Source organism: Scylla paramamosain, chromosome 41 (assembly GCF_035594125.1).
Source record: "Scylla paramamosain isolate STU-SP2022 chromosome 41, ASM3559412v1, whole genome shotgun sequence".
NCBI classification, from domain to species: Eukaryota; Metazoa; Arthropoda; class Malacostraca; order Decapoda; family Portunidae; genus Scylla; species Scylla paramamosain.
This window is the reverse complement of record NC_087191.1, coordinates 1,935,001-1,952,500: the sequence shown is the minus strand read 5'-3', so window position 1 is coordinate 1,952,500 and position 17,500 is coordinate 1,935,001. Positions and strand designations below refer to the sequence as shown.

At 41.0% G+C, this 17,500-nt stretch overlaps 1 protein-coding gene across 1 annotated transcript in view; it reads right to left on the bottom strand.

Annotated features, from left to right (window-relative positions):
• Positions 1–17,500, bottom strand: part of LOC135092840 (uncharacterized) — a 125,412-nt gene that overhangs the window by 25,214 nt on the left and 82,698 nt on the right. The window contains exons 11-12 of the mRNA XM_063991582.1: positions 15,275–15,410; positions 4,321–4,459 (exon numbers count right to left, since the gene is read on the bottom strand). Of these exons, the coding sequence (XP_063847652.1) occupies positions 4,321–4,459; positions 15,275–15,410 (275 nt within the window). The remainder of the gene's footprint in view (positions 1–4,320; positions 4,460–15,274; positions 15,411–17,500) is intronic.

Here is a 17,500-nt window from a genome sequence, read left to right as displayed (position 1 = left end):
AGTGCAGGGTGGTATCATCAGCATAAGAGTGGATAGGACAAGAAGTTTGGTTTAGAAGATCATTAATGAATAATAAGAAGAGAGTGGGTGACAGGACAGAACCCTGAGGAACACCACTGTTAATAGATTTAGGAGAAGAACAGTGACCGTCTACTACAGCAGCAATAGAACGGTCAGAAAGGAAACTTGAGATGAAGTTACAGAGAGAAGGATAGAAACCGTAGGAGGGTAGTTTGGAAATCAAAGCTTTGTGCCAGACTCTATCAAAGGCTTTTGATATGTCCAAGGCAACAGCAAAAGTTTCACCAAAGTCTCTAAAAGAGGATGACCAAGACTCAGTAAGGAAAGCCAGAAGATATATATATATATATATATATATATATATATATATATATATATATATATATATATATATATATATATATATATATATATATATATATATATATATATATATATATATATCATACTCAATATGGATAATAGGCCATTAATGTTAATAGCGTGCTCAGTAACATTAATCTAACCTGATCATTAATTTTACTGTCCAAAATTCTCTTGCCCAATATATATATATATATATATATATATATATATATATATATATATATATATATATATATATATATATATATATATGAGAGACAGTGGCCAAGGGCAAAAAAAATCCTATATAAAAAAAAAAAAGCGACTGAGATGCCAGTCACATAAAACGGTCCAAAGCGGTAGTAAAAAAAATTGAATGATAAGTGTCTTGAAACCTCCCTCTTGAAGGAATTCAAGTCATAGGAAGGTGGAAATACAGAAGCAGACAGGGAGTTCCAGAGTTTACCAGAGAAAGGGATGAATGATTGAGAATACTGGTTAACTCTTGCATTATAGAGGTGGACAGAAAAGGTTTGAGAGAAAGTCTTGTGCTGCGAGGCCGTGGGAGGAGAGGGGGAGATCAGAAGAGCAGTTGGCATGAAAATACCGGTAGAAGACAGCTAGAGATGCAACACTGCGGCGATGAGAGAGAGGCTGAAGACAGTCAGTTAGAGGAAAGGAGTTGATGAGACGAAAAGCTTTTCATTACAGCCTGTCTAGAAGAGCGGAATGAGTTAAACCCCCCCAGATATGTGAAACTTACTCCATACATGGACGGAGTATGTACAGAGTTATCAGCTGGGGGTATGAAAAAACAACAACTGGCGGAGACGTCTCAGAACGCTTAACTTCATAGAAGCTGTTTTAGCTAGAGATTTGATGTAAAGTTTCCAGTTCAGATTATAAGTAAAGGACAGACTGAGGATGTTCAGTGTAGAAGAGGGGGACAGTTGAGTGTCACTGTAGAAGAGGCGATAGTTGTCAGGAAGTTTATGTCGAGTTGATAGATGGAGAAATTGAGTTTTTGAGGCATTGAACAATACCAAGTTTGCTCTGCCCCTATCAGAAATTTTAGAAAGATAAGAAGGCAGGCGTTCTGTGGCTTCCCTGCGTGAAATGTTTACTTTTAGCGCAAGAGTGGATAGGACAAGAAGTTTGGTTTAAAAGCTCATAGATGAATAATAAGAGAGTGAGTGACAGGACAGAACCCTGAGGAACACCACTGTAAATAGATTTACGAGAAATGACCATCTACCAAAGCAGCAATAGAACGATCAGAAACGAAACTTGAGATAAAGTTACAGAAAGAAGGATAGAAACCATAGGAGAGTAGTTTAGAAATCAAAGCTTTGTGTCAGACTCTAACAAAACTTTTGATATGTCCAAGGCAACAGCAAGTTTCACCAAAATCTCTAAAAGAGGATGACCAAGACTCAGTAAGGAAAGCCAGAAGATCACCATTAGAGCGGAATTTACGGAACCCGTACTGGCAATCAGATAGAAGGTTGTGAAGTGATAGATGTTTAAGAATCTTCCTGTTGAGGATAGATTCAACAACTTCAGATAGGCAAGAAATTACAGCAACAGGACTATAGTTTGAGTGATTAGAACGGTCACCCTTTTTTAGGAACAGGCTGAATGTATGCAAATTTCCAGCAAAATGGAAAGGTAGATGTTGACAGACAGAGCTGAAAGAATTTGACTAGGCAAGGTGCAAGGACAGAGGCACAGTTTCGGAGAATAATAGGAGGGACCCCATCAGGTCCATAAGCATTCCGAGGGTTCAGGCCAATGAGGGCACGGAAAACATCACTGCGAAGAATTTTAATAGATATCATGAAGTAGTTAGAGGGTGGAGGAGAGGGAGAAACAAACCCTGAATCATCAGAGGTAGTGTTTTTAGCAAAGGTTTCAGCGAAGAGTTCAGCTTTAGAGATATATGTGATAGCAGTTTTGCCATCTGGTTGAAAGAAAGGAGGGAAAGAAGAAAAAGCAAAGTTATTAAATATATTTCTGGCTAGATGCTAGAAGTCACGAGGGGAGTTAGATCTTGAAAGATTTTGACACTTTCTGTTAATGAGGGAGTTTTTGGCTAGTTGGAGAACAGACTTGGCATGGTTCCCGGCAGAAATATAAAGTGCATGAGGGCCACCTCTCTATCATGTATACCACGAGAACAAATTGTGTCAAAATAAGATTTGGAAGGTTTAGGTCGAGAAAAAGAGGAATGTGCGCCTCCATGCCAGACACTATCACCTCTGTTATGCGCTTGGCACACAAAGACGGGTCTCTGACACGGAAGCAGTGGTCATTCCATGGAAAATCAGCCAAATACCTCCTCAGGTCTCCCCAACTAGCAGAGGCAAGGCGCTAGAGGCACCTTCGCTTAGTGGGATCCTGAGTAGGGATTGGAGCGATAGGACAAGGTACAGATATGAGATTGAGATCGGAGGAGCCCAACGGAGAAGAGAGGGTGGCAGAAGGATTAGAGGTCAGGAAAACGTCAAGAATGTTGAGCGTATCTCCAAGACGGTCAGGAATACGAGTAGGGTGTTGCACCAATTGCTATAGGTCGTAGAGGATAGCAAATTTGAAGGCTAATTTAGCAGGATGGTCAATGAAGGGAGAGAAAAGCCAAAGCCGGTGGTGAACATTGATGTCTCCAATAATGGAGATCTCTGCAAAAGGGAAGAGAGAATGTGCTCCACTTTGGAAGTTGAGTAGTCAAAGAATTTCTTATAGTCAGAGGAGTTAGGTGAGAGGTACACAGCACAGATAAATTTAGTTTGAGAGTGACTGTAGTCGTAGCCATATGGTGGAAAACTCGAAAGATTCAAGAGCGTGTACACGAGAGCAGGTTAAGTCGTTGCGCACATAAACGCAACATCCAGCTTTGGATTCAAAAATGAGGATAGAGAAAGTAGGAGGGAACAGAAAAGGGGCTACCCTTAGTTGCCTCAGATACCTGAGCTTCAGTGAGGAAAAGAAGATGACGTTTAGAAGAGGAGAGTTGGTGTTCTACAGACTGAAAATTAGATCTTAGACTGCGAATGTTGCATAAGCTAATGAAGAAAAAGTTGAGGGGGGGTGTCAAGACGGTCGTTATCAGATGAGCAGTCCGATCCTGGGACATTTGTGGTCCCCTCCCCAGATAGGGACTCCGAGGCTGGTGTAGGAGTTGCCATGATAATTTTGAATATTTTAGTGAAGGGTGTGAGTGTGTTATTAGGTTTTTGTAGTTTTGTGTGGAGGAAGAGAGTTGTCTTTTAGAGGGCAGGCTGTGAGACAAATGGAAACGTTCAGCGAGATCACAGCTGGTTTTAATGAAAAGTTCAAAGCACCCCTTGATCCAGGGTTTTAGACCTTACTGGGAGTAATTATTGTTTCGGTGGGTGCCCATTACCTTCTCCTTATAATATATATATTATATATATATATATATATATATATATATATATATATATATATATATATATATATATATATATATATATATATATATATATATATATATATATATATATATATATAGTAGGCACGTGCTAAAACAGGGGCCGGCTCTGACTGTCTCCTTGTATTGCATGACAAAGAGAAATGTTCAGTGAGGTAGCAGCTGGGTTTAATGATAGGTTCACAGCATCCTTTGATCCAGTGCTTTATGCCTCACAGGGAGTAGTTATCGTTCCGGTATGTGCATTTCGCTTCCTCCTGCTTTCTGGCATTGCTTTCACGTTTTCCTGACTGAAAATTCTTAAAAAATATTCGCTAGAATTTTCCTTCCTCAGAAACAATGGTTCGGCTGAGAGAGAGAGAGAGAGAGAGAGAGAGAGAGAGAGAGAGAGAGAGAGAGAGAGAGAGAGAGAGAGAGAGAGAGAGAGAGAGAGAGAGAGAGAGAGAGAGAGAGAGAGAGAGAGAGAGAGAGAGAGAGAGAATTTTTCCAACGTACATACACACCTTCCTTGGATACTTCAATGTTGTCTGGAAGAGAAGTTCCCAATCTCTCAATTGTAATCTTGCTTGCTTCGTCTACAGTGGTCTGACGGTTATCATCCGCGTTCAGAAAATCTATTGTAGGTACCCATATGTTCTTTGCCTAAAGAGATAAATATGTTATTGCACACACACACACACACACACACACACACATATATATATATATATATATATATATATATATATATATATATATATATATATATATATATATATATATATATATATATATATATATATATATATATATATATATATATATATATATATATATATATATATATATATATATATATATATACTCGTATATATATATATATATATATATATATATATATATATATATATATATATATATATATATATATATATATATATATATATATATATATATATATAATCCCCTAGTCACCTTTTACATGACTTGGTGCAGGGATTAACATGGGTAAGAATACAAGTTCCTGTCTCGACTCGTGCATCTTTCTTAACAATGATCGTGACGCTAGGTCACACTAATTGAGGTCGTCAGTCTGTTATACTCTCCTGCAGACAAGGGAAATACTCTAACAACAGTTAATTCCCACGGCTGTGAAAGGATTGAGAACCACGTCTAGGGAGAAACAATTATAGTAGGCAACAGCACATGTATGGTTGAGCTATAAAAACCCGTTGGACAATCGCTCTCGTAAAAAAAAAAAAAAAAAAAAAAAAATCCTCCCACTGTCCAACAGCGTATCATAGCCTCAAGCTAAGTTACTCCATCCTGAAAAACAGTCCTTGTCAAGACCTGAGGATGGAGTTCACTACACAGCTATTCACTTAAATCCTCTGCGGCTGAGCAGCATCAGCCAACAGTAACATTTAATACAGCAAGCCCACTAGCAAGGGAAACGACTACAGACAAGTGCCTACGAACACACAGGAAGGTAATTCACCGCTTACTTTATAAGAACTTTGCCCGCACACACACACACGCAGCCAAGGAGTTACTTCCTTGGTTATGGAGTGTATTGTATGCAACTACACTCCGTGGCCGGCTGCTATGGAGGCCCCTATGGTATTTAATTAAGAAGGTCTTGGCGTACTGCCAGTAATGACACTTTTCCCTTCAAAGCAACTCACCCGATTAACTGTATTCCTGCCCTAGCCTCCGTCAGATGTTATTGCCTGTCTTAACACGCCTGCTCCCGTCTAAAAGCTGGGTAGTGACTGAGCATGAGAAAGTGCACCACTCCCACTCTGCTACTAAGGCGGGCGGGGGAAAGGAGGATACAAGAGAAAAGGGGGTGGCGACATACATGCATAAACCAACCACCCACTTGCTGCACTGCACCCCGCGCTGGCTTGTATGAATAAAACACTTCACTTCTGGAAATTCTACTGATTAAACTATGGGGCTAGATGAATAATGATTACTGTCAAGAGCAACTTTTCTACTAAATACTGACCGCGACTTAAATTGAATGGACAAGTGGAAGTAAGGAAATTTACGTAGTGAATATGAGTGACTGCGGATATATAATATACTAGAAGCTTCAGGCTAGGCAGACTGCTCGTTAGGGACGCGTCCAAGTCTCGTCCCCAGCCTGTCTCTCTTCTCATCTTTCTGTCTCTCTCCCCTTCCTTCATTGTTCTTTTCTCAGTGTTATCTCACTGCACACAACACGCCTGTTCATAAACAAACATTTTTGGAAGATATATAAAAGCTTACAAAAATTTTAGCAACACACTAGAAATTAAAAAACAACACATAAATAATCGAGCACATCAGCAGATTCAAACAAGATGCGTGTATTCATCACATAATATCAAAGACGACTATAGTACTGACATGAATGATTACTAGACAACTAGAAATAATAGGACTCCCACTTGGCCCTCCAAACTTAGACTGTCGTTTCTTCCTTCTCCTCCGAGACTCGTCTCCGACTAAATGCCAGGTGTGGTGTGTTCTGGTGTGCAAGCTTTTTTCTGCAGGATATCTTAGTCATCTCTTTTCTCCAGCAGCTACGGCTGCTACAATGTCTCCTGTGACTGGTCACGTCTCCTCTCTCTACTACTCACCGTACTCCCTCAGTATCTTCTCCATACAATACAAACATCAGACTCACCATACAATGATGACATCCCTGCTACCTTGCAACACAAAATTAATCCACCAGGAACCTTAGTCTCCTGGTGCATCGTCATCACGGCAGGGCCAGGGAAAATACTTCCGGCCCAAACACACCTCTCTCTCGGGCCTTTACTGCCCACAATGTCACTCCCGCTTGCCCGCTCCTGGCTCCATAAAACTGATAAAACAAAAATGCCACTTTCTTGGCAAAACTAAGAGGTGCCTTTGGGCCGCTACAAATAAAACAAAATACTTCTTCTCTGGTGTGACACCAACAAGAATGCGTCTCACTTTCTGGTACATCACTACCATCACTCTGCGCTTCTCCCGCCGGCCCCTCTATGACACGGGTATCTCTACGAGCTGACGGCTGCTCGTTTCCAGAACGCAGCACACACATCCCCGCACACGGAGCAAAACGAACACACGTGGTCATCACAAAGCAACAAATCCTACCGCCAATATGAGCCCGGCCAACGTGCCCCTGGGCCAGTCCCACTAGTCCCAGCAACTGCTCCCACGTGCATTCACTTCTCATCAGACCCGATACATTGTCGCTTCGAGGAAGCCGACATCTATAAACGGAGAATACATTTCTTGGGCCCAATACCTGACAAGTAACAGCAACTCGGAAACAGGCAGCCCCCAACTACAACACCGAGGGTGCCTCCCAAGCGGCAAGCAAAAAATCACAAGCAGCCCCTCTCGGCGCCGCCTCCCGTCACCGCGCCGTAAAGCACACGTCAGTAACATCATAATATATTACTCGCCCCGGAAGGAGGATCAGGCGAGCAATATCACAAACAATCGCCACAACAGGGGAAATAACACTAGCCATATCACAGGGGACATGGGTCCCAGACAATACTTCATCAGGCTTGCCAGCCTGACCCTCACGGTTACGCCCAACAAACGTGGCCACACCTGACACCAAATCCTCGCCAAACGCTCCCGAGTCATCCTGACTTCAAAACGATCAGACACCAGGCCGTTACGTGCTTCCAGCGTCCGTCCCTCCTTAACTGCGGATGGTACATAAAAATGGAGCATCAAACATCCATCCTCCTCTCTCCGCCGGATACATACAATAGTGTTACTCCCAACAAATTCTCCACGACCCTCAATTTCCTTGCCATCCACTCCTGCCTTGACAAGTAGTGGAGTAACACATACATGAGGGACAGAACCCTCCTTAACTACACTGACAGCTGTTGAAGCAGCTGCCAGTACGAGTGGCTCACCACGTGACTCACCACCTCACCACGTGAGCTAACACCCACTGTGTCTGGTTCCGGTAGGGGAGGAAACTCCCACTTCCCCAGCGAGCCAGGAGCCTCCCCGCCCTCGGCAGCAACCCCTGACACACCAGACACAACTGACTGGGGCGCGGACTGAGCACCGGTGCCCACAGCCTCGACGCTAGGTGGCAACTCCGCCTGAGTGCCACCTCCAAGATGCTCCACAGGGTGAAGCAAACCATCATACACATATTCCAAACCAAACACTCTAGCCTCACCCTCAGCAACAATCACCAAAGGCAGGTACTTCTTGCGGTGGCTCTGCAATTCTGCAGTCAGCCACATCACACTGACTCAAAGATGAGTCCGACTATTTCAGTTTCTCACCAGACGCCAGTTAGACTATAAGCCTGTCAGCTCGATGACATCTGGGCAATACTACTCCAACCGTCTCGGTCTTCATATTCTCTGTTCTCCTTCACCTCGACCATTGTCTTTCCTCTTCTACTAAGGCTCTCTTCATTACCTTGTTTCCATATCTTCCTTGGCCTTCCTCGTGGCCGCTTGCCTCTTCGTATCCACTCCATATATTTCTTGCATGCCGATCTTCTTCCATCCTCATAACATGTCCAAACCATCTCAGTCTTGCTCTATCAACATCCTCCAGTAGCGGCCTCACTCCCAACTCTTCTCTTATTTGAACATTTCTCATCTTGTCCCTTCTTATAACATCCCTGATTATTCTGAGCACTCGCATTTCGGCTGCCTGAATCTTTGATTCTAGTTTTGTAGTCAAAGTCCAGCATTCAGCACCATATAACAGGATTGGTTTAAGAATTGTATCATAAACTATTAATTTGCATTTTGTAGGCACATGTTTATCTTTTAGTATTGGATATATATAGCGTTTATATTTGCATTATATTTTTCAATCCTTTTGTTAATTTTAGTCTCATTTAAATTTCTCTTATTTATGTTGATACCAAAATAATTGATATTTTCTACCTCCGTCAGTCTTTCTCCATTACAAACCACTGATAACTGCTCCAATTCTCTTCCTACTGCCATGACTTCTATTTTCCTTGTGTTTATTTTCATTCCACTTCTTACTATTCCAACAATGTTATCCGCATAAGCAAAAGTTTCTTCTTGTACTTGGTTTGTAACATCCCTAAAGCATTTATCCATATATATAATGAAGAGCAATGGCGACAGTACTCCTCCTTGTCTCACTCCAGTCCTTACTTCAAACCATTCTCCCTCTGTCTCTCCACATTTTACTCGACTCCGCAGATCTTATAAACACTCTTTACCACTTTGATTAATTTTGGGCTTATCCCATAGTAATCATCTTCCAGCACATACCTGAGTTTATCTCTGTTTTTCCTATCAAACAGAAACTGTGTATTTACTTCTGTCCCACTCCCAGCTCTTCTCTAGCAACATTTTCATGGCAAAGATAGGGTCAATAGTACTCCTTCCGGGTCTAAAACCATACTGACAGTTTTTTTTTTTATTTATCTTCGACGACCCTTCTGATTCTGTGTTCAATAATTCTTTCGTATAATTTACCCATATGCGATAGTAGTGATATGCCTCTGTAATTTGCGCAGTCTGTCCTTGCACCTTTATTTTTATATAAAGGACAGATAAGTGTTTACTGCCAGTCTTCCTGTACCTTCTCTTCTTTATATGCGGTATTATACAACTTCACCATCCACTCTACTATCCTTGTTCCACCAGCTTTCATTAATTCTACAGGTAGTTCATCATCACCAGAAGCCTTATCGTTCTTCATCAGGTTTAAGGCTTGCTTCACTTCCCCAACCGTGATCTCTTCTTCCACCTTTACAGGTTCATCTTCATCTTGGTCTCTATCTCTCAGTTCAATATTCTCCTCCATTTCTTCTCCCACATTTAACAGCTCTTCAAAATATTCTTTCCAGCGACCAGTAACTTCTTCCTCCACCTATTTTTATCAGCTACTGAATATACCACTGAAGTGTTTCCTTTTCCGTATTTTTTTTTCTTTTGCCATGTTATATAATAGCTTCTTAGTTCCATGTACATCTTGTAGTAAATCTTCCACGATCTTTTCCCATGACTCGGTTTTGCTCTTCCTCTTAACTACTTCGGCATGATTTCTTGCATTTACATAATTTTCTCGATCAAGAACGTTCCTTGTCTTCATCCACCTTCTGAAACTTTTCATCTTCTCCTTTACAGGTGTTCTCACCTCGTTACTCCACCATGGGGTGATTTTCTTTTTTGTTGTTTTCATTTTCTTTAAACCAAGGGTTTCACAGCTAATACTATAAATTTGGGTTTTGAACACTTCCCAGAGGCCCTCTATATTATTATTTACGTCATTTTCTAATACACTCTGTGCTGTTTCTGTTATCTTCGTGCAAAATTTCATACGGCATTCTGGGTATTTCAGTTTTTCAATTTTTTACTTTAGTCTACCACGTTTTGCTCCTTCCTTGTGTTTCTTTATTTTTACTTTTGCGAGAACCAATCTATGGTCTGCATCTGCTGACACTGATGGAACAGTCTTAACATCACAAAACAAATTCTTATTGTTAGTAATAAAAAGGTTGATCATAGAGTACTCAGTATACCTCTGCTCCTCTCTACTCCACCTGTACCATGTCCATTTGTGTGAGTCTCTATGATTATGATATGTGCTCATTATAGATAAGTTATTTATAGTACAAAATTCCAAAATTCTGTTACCTTCTTCATTTCTATCACCAATTCCATATCCACCTAATACACTTTCTAATCCTGTTCTGTCTATGCCAACATGTCCATTCCAATCCCCCCATTAGAATTATATTATCAGTGTATTTAACATTTTCTAAAATGTCTTGCAAGTTTTCATAAAATTCACCCTTCTCAACTTGTGGCCTCCCTTGTTGGGGGGCATAGATCTGTATTAATGAGACTCTCAATGGGCATAATTTCAATGTTAGTACAATGATCCTTTCACTTTTATACACAATACTATCCACTCTCTTAGCCAGCTGAGGTGACAGGATATACGCAACACCGTGTCTACCCTCATCACATCCTTTATGAATTAAGTGATAATCATCATGCAGTACCTTGCGTCTTTCTCCTTTTACTCTTGTCTCACATAGTCCAATCAATTCTAAGTTTCTGTCTTTCATTATCTCTATGATTTCCTCCTCCTTTCCTCTGATAGTGGCAACGTATGAAGTTCCAATTTTTAATTTGTTCTTCTTATTCTTATTTTTCTCTGATAGTCCTGAAGCATGTCCTGGAACTAGCGGGTTATCAACTGAGAGGTCCGTCCGGTATCATCATCTTGCGTTTCGTAAGCACTTGTAATCCACCAGTGGCTTGCTGGGCCTATCCTGGCTTCTGTTTGGTCCACGGCTCCTTATTTGATATTCGGAGCAGCCCTTTTATAAGGGGTTCCCTCATCCGCCACCTGAGGGACACGCCTGGTAGGGGTTGTCTCCCCCCCCCCCAGGGAGTCCGACTCTGACTCGTCAAAACATTTGCCAGAAGCGGGACAGGCCTCTGGGTACCTTGCTTCCACTGTGGCATCAAGACCAACACTGCGCGCTTCTAGTGGTGGCCCTACCTTATTGCAGTCGATAGATAGATAGGCTAAAAAAGTTCAAGACACCAGGACCAGATGAAATATATCCCATAGTATTTAAGGAATGCAAAGAGGTTTTTAGTGAACCGTTAGTTTCTGTCTTTAGTAAATCACTTGAGTTAGGTGAGGTACCAGTAATGTGGAGGCAAGCTAATGTAGTACCCATCTTTAAGATAGGAGAGAAAACTTTAACGTCTAATTATAGACCTGTCAGCTTCTGTTGTAGGTAAAATAGCGGAGTCAATAATAGCGAAGAATATTAGGAGCATTTGGACAAACATAACTTCATAAATTAGTCACAGCATAGTTTCATGAAGGGGAAGTCTTGCCTGACAAAATTGTTAAATTTTTACAGTAAAGTGTACGAGGTAGTAGATAAAAGACTTTAGTAAAGCGTTTGACAAGGTACCCCATCTGAGGCTCCTGAGAAAGATTAGGGCGCACGGGATAGATGGGAAGGTGTTAGGTTGGATAAGGTCATGGCAAAGCGACAGGCGACAGAGTTGTAATAAACGGCTCTAAATCCGAGTGGGGCCATGTACTTAGTGGGGTGCACAGGGATCAGTATTACGGCCATTGTTGTTTTCAGTACATATCAATGACTTGGATAGAGGAATTAGTAGTAATGTTAGTAAATTTGCGGATGACACAAAGATAAGTAGATTAATTACGTCAAAATCGGATGCTATCGCCTTGCAGGAAGATTTAGATAGGATAAATGAATGGACGGACAGATGTCAAATGCAGTTTAATATCAACAAGTGCAAAGTGCTAAGCGTAGGTAGAGGAAACCCCACACAATAAATAACGAAACTGGTAGATTCAGGGTACGAAAAAGAATTGGGAGTTATAGTTAGCTCTGAACTCCGTCTAGGAAAGCAATGCACAGAGGCCAGAAGCAGGGCAAATAGGGTATTAGGATAAATTTTTAGGAGTGTTAAAAGCAAAAGAGCCGAAGTAATATTAAAGCTACATTTGGCGCTGGTTAGATCTCATGTGGACTACGCTGAGCAGCTCTGGTCCCCACATTACAGGAAAGATACAGGTCTAATAGAATCAGTACAAAGGAGAATGACTAAAAAGATACAGGGGATGAGGAGTATTCCTTAGGAGGCGAAATTGAAGCCTTTATATTTACATTCTTAAGAGAGGTGCAGGTTAAGAGGGGACCTGATAGCAGTCTATAAGGGTTATAACAAGGGGGACGTAAGCAGCCATGACAGAACAAGAAATAACGGGTTCAAGCTTGAAAAAAAAAAATGTTTAAGAAAGAGATAGGAAGAAACTGGTTCTCAAATAGAGTGGCAGATGAATGGAACGGTCTCAGTAATCATGCTGTTAGTGCTAAGACTTTAAGCTTTAAGTAGCTTTAAGAGAAGATTAGACGGGTTTATGGATGGGGATGATAAGTGGAAATAGGTTGGTATATTTCATACAAGGACTGCCACGTTTAAGCCTGGTGGCTTCTTGCAGCTTCCCTTATTTCCTATGTTCTTATGTTCTTATGTAACTTCATTGGGCCCGCCAGCCGTGCCACCAGTCAACCGTGGCACAGGCCAGTGCGCCAAAACGTCACTACCTCCTTCAAGGTCTTAAACCTCTTCTCCCTGAGCAGCAGCACAAACTCCTTCTCGGTCATATCAGTAAACTGTTCCATTACCATGAGTTCCTTTAACTCACGGTAAGAGGTGGCCTGTTCGCTAACAATCCATTTCTCGAGCGACTCCTCCAAGAAGCGAGCACACTCAAGATAAGAGTCACTGGGCCTCTTCTTTCCTCCACTGAACTACAGCCTGTACGCCTTCGACCGCAGCTCATAAGCCCTCAGGATTTCAACCTTAAATTCCTCATAATCCTCTAAAGCCTCCACTGACATCTTATCATAGACTTCAAGAGCCTTGCCTTTCAACATATTGGCCACAAGGCCAACGCACCTCTCCTGAGGCCAGTCAAATTCTGAAGCTTTCTTCTTAAATCTCCCAAACCACTCGGTTACCTTTTTTTCTGATCAAACTCTGGTATCAATTTAAAACTCCTCACCATCTGGCTTTATACGTTATCCTCCTTCACTCCTCCTCCCCTAAAGCCATAAGGTGAATAAACTTCAATCCTAGTCTCCTCCAATTCAAAACATCCTATTCTCAGCTTTTTTTCTTTTCTCTTTCAGCCTAAAGGATCTTCATTTCTTTTCATACATCCTCGCCTTCTCCTTTTCTGTTTCAAGAAGCCTCAGCTCTTTCTCTTGCTTAAGTAATCTCGTCTTCTCCCCGGCCTCAAGTAATCTGGTCTTCTCCTCGGCCTCAAGACTCCTTACTTATCTAGCTTCCCCAGTCTTCAATCTCCTTTCTTTAGCTTCCAATTAAAGCCTTCTTAATCCTCCTTCCCTGTCTGCCTCTCTGGCATCCTTCTCTGCCTCAAGCTCCATTCTCCTCAATTCTCTCACTCTCTCTCTCTCTCTCTCTCTCTCTCTCTCTCTCTCTCTCTCTCTCTCTCTCTCTCTCTCTCTCTCTCTATCTCTCTGTCTGTCGGCATCAAGATCAAGCCTCTTCATTTCCAATTTAAATTTCATCTCCTCAGACATGCCTTCGGTCTGGGAGAAGCCACCAACGCTATGGGCAGGGCTAAACACGTCTGTGGACGCTATGGGTGGGACTAGGTGCCCTCACACCGAATTGGTTTAAGTCTACGCTGCCGCTTTCAGTAGAGGCAGGGGACTCAGGTCGCGAGTAACCCGTGCTACCTACCTTGCCCTCCATGGCTTACACTAAATGTAGGCACACACAAGACAACGGAATAAACAAACTGTATCCCCCACGTGGCGACGAAACCCAGGGATTCTAGCGAAGTCGCCAATTTCTGTTACGACCACACCTCCCAGTCCCTTCACAAAGCTGCCACTCCTGGACTAACTTCCCCCTAATCACCCACTATGTGACCGGGTGCAGGGCTTAACATGGGTTACAAGATCACTCTCGACTCATGCACCCTTCTTAACAACGATCGTAACACCAGGTTACACTAATGGAGGCCACCAATCTGTTTTACCCACTTATAGACAAGGGAAATACTCTAACAATAATTTCAACAGTTGTGAAAGGATCGACAATCACGTCTAGGAAGAAAACAATCATAACAAACACTAACATATATATGGTCGAGGTATATATATATATATATATATATATATATATATATATATATATATATATATATATATATATATATATATATATATATATATATATATATATATATATATATATATATATATATATATATATATATATATATATATATATATATATATATATATATATCATGTCATAATTGTCAATAATTTTTGTTTTTGTTAAACAGCCTGCAACACCACAGGGACGTGGCAAAGCCTCACCATTCTCTACAAGATACAACGGACAATCCACTTGCATGGACTTCTGTAGCCACCACACCGTGCTGAGGTGCTCATTACTGTAGAGCCGTCTCCGCGGCACTCTCGGCTCGTGCTAATCCACGATCGCAATCCACCCACCACCAAAGACAATTCACTCGAAATTATGTAGTACATTGGTAAAACAAATATCTGGCCTCAGACAAGTGACTAGACGACATAAGTGTTATAGTTTTAGGAGGCCAGAAATTTTAGGTGCTAGTGAATCAGTGGTTCACTGAAATAGGAGACAATGACGTTGACTCATAGTAGTGGTTCGGCCTCTAGAGTGACAGTGACTCTGCGTTCAGTTAGTATAAGGGAATTGTTATTTTATGTTATTATTAATCTGTAAATTAGGCAGTAAGGGGAGTTTTAGGAAAGAGGATACCCAAAATGGCTCCTTTAACCTATAAAACTCCCAAAAAATAGTAAATTATGTATTAGTAAGAGAGAGAGAGAGAGAGAGAGAGAGAGAGAGAGACTTATTTCTGATAAGTTACCTCAGATGGCAGAATGATGTTGAGTTGGCGGTCGCGACGCAGATGTTTAAACCTGATCCGCTCGTCTTTCCACAACATACGAATGACTATCTCAACTTCGAACTTGTTGTTTATTGCATCAATTTCCACGAAAGACCTGAAGAAAAGATGTCAATAATTCACGGTATACAAATAGAGGGAAATTTCAAGATACTTATCTTCTGTTATTTGATTTCTATATTTGGCATTGCTTTGGGAAGTGATACTCAATCGAGCCTTTTATTAGTTCATTTTTTTTTTTTTTTGCCAATGGTCTTCTTACATAAAAAAAAATAAATAAATAAATAAAATGAATAAATAAATACGTATGTGCGCGTGCGTGTACGTGCGCTTGTATTAGTGATGTATTGATATTCACATCAGCATTGGCATCTGTATCCGCGAGCATCAACAGTGAGAACACTATTAGCATTACTCTCCGCATTCGCGTTTTGAAACAACAAAATATCCACATCAATATTCGCATCCGCATTTTCAGATAACTAAGACCAGGTTTAAAATACTCCATTTTTATGGATTCCGTTTCCGTACACCGTCCAACAATGACATCACCACCGTTTCTATTCGAGCGACTGTAATGGGAGGCTGCGTTGGGAGGTTGTAATGGTAATGGGAGGCTGTAATGGGAGACTGCGTTTCTACCTCCGCTTGAAACGGACGCCGTCGAGCGAAAGAGATGAACGAAGTTTAACTTTGTAAGAGACAGGTAGTGCTGCACGTGCTGATATTTCAAATGTTCTTGCTATGATATTCAAGTACATGAAAAAACGTTATTGAATTACAGATTTGTAATGTAATAATGATATTTTGTAAATTAAACATTTCTACACCTCGTAGAAAAAGAGGAGTGACTGGGGTCCCAGCGTGATGTGCCGAATCACCACAAAGCATGTTAACACAAGCACATGGATGAACTGGACAGGTTTCAGCCTAACAACATGCAGAAACGCCACAAGCTTCACTCAGCAACTACGGTAATGACAGTGTATTAATAACTGACAACCAGACAGCAAGAAAATACAAGTATAGCCTTCCTCTCCGCCACACCGTGCATTGATACAGCAAACACTACTGCTCCCATCGTGCCTTGTAGGAATCACTAGCGTGTAGTTACTTATATGTTTTTACTGTGCAATAAATGACACTCTCCACTTCACTGGCCTCTCTTCGTCAGCTGTAAGCAGCAAGGTGGCAAGAAGTATACAAATTCTTTGTTGAGGAGGTTTCTTCTCCGCGCGGCCAAGTTGACAAAGACATATACGGAGACGGCGGCCAACTTCTGTTCGGTACGGATTCCGTTTTTGTGACGTCATTATTGAACGGCGACGGGAGACGGAAGCCGTACAAACGGACTGGAATGAACCGGGCCTTTAACTCCCGCTCCGCCTCCGCCTCAGCGCCAGAGAAACGCGGAGAGAGAAGAGAGAGAGAGAGAGAGAGAGAGAGAGAGAGAGAGAGAGAGAGAGAGAGAGAGAGAGAGAGGGGGGGGGAGACCGAGGTACCACTCCATTTTTCCTATATCTTGGACAGATAAGGTAGGAATGTTTGAGACAACACGAAAGAGGAAGGGAGAAGAAAGCGACAGGGAGAGGAAGGGACGTATTGTATGATAGAGGGAAGAAAGGATTTCGTAACGAAGGAAGGAGACTACATAATTATATACTTGGGGTAAGTAAGTGGAAGAAGGATGAAGAAATATATATATATATATATATATATATATATATATATATATATATATATATATATATATATATATATATATATATATATATATATATATATATATATATATATATATATATATATATATATATATGTATATAAACAAGAAGAGTGAAGAGTGTGTGAAAATTTAGAGAAAGTACTAAAGGAATAGTATTCCCTTTTGAAGTCTCCTCCTTTACTGTCCTTCCCACATCAACCTGCTTCCCACTTCTATCATCTTTATCTCTTTGGCCCTTGTCCACATTTTCCCCAGTTACATTTATTACATTCTTGAGATATACATATTTATTTATTTATCGTATTATCTCTTATTCTACGTAAGGGAGACCGGGGCTAGTTGGCACACTTATTACATTCTCAGTGCTGGAAGAAGCACTAAAGAATTTTTTGTTTATGCTTTCATATATATATATATATATATATATATATATATATATATATATATATATATATATATAT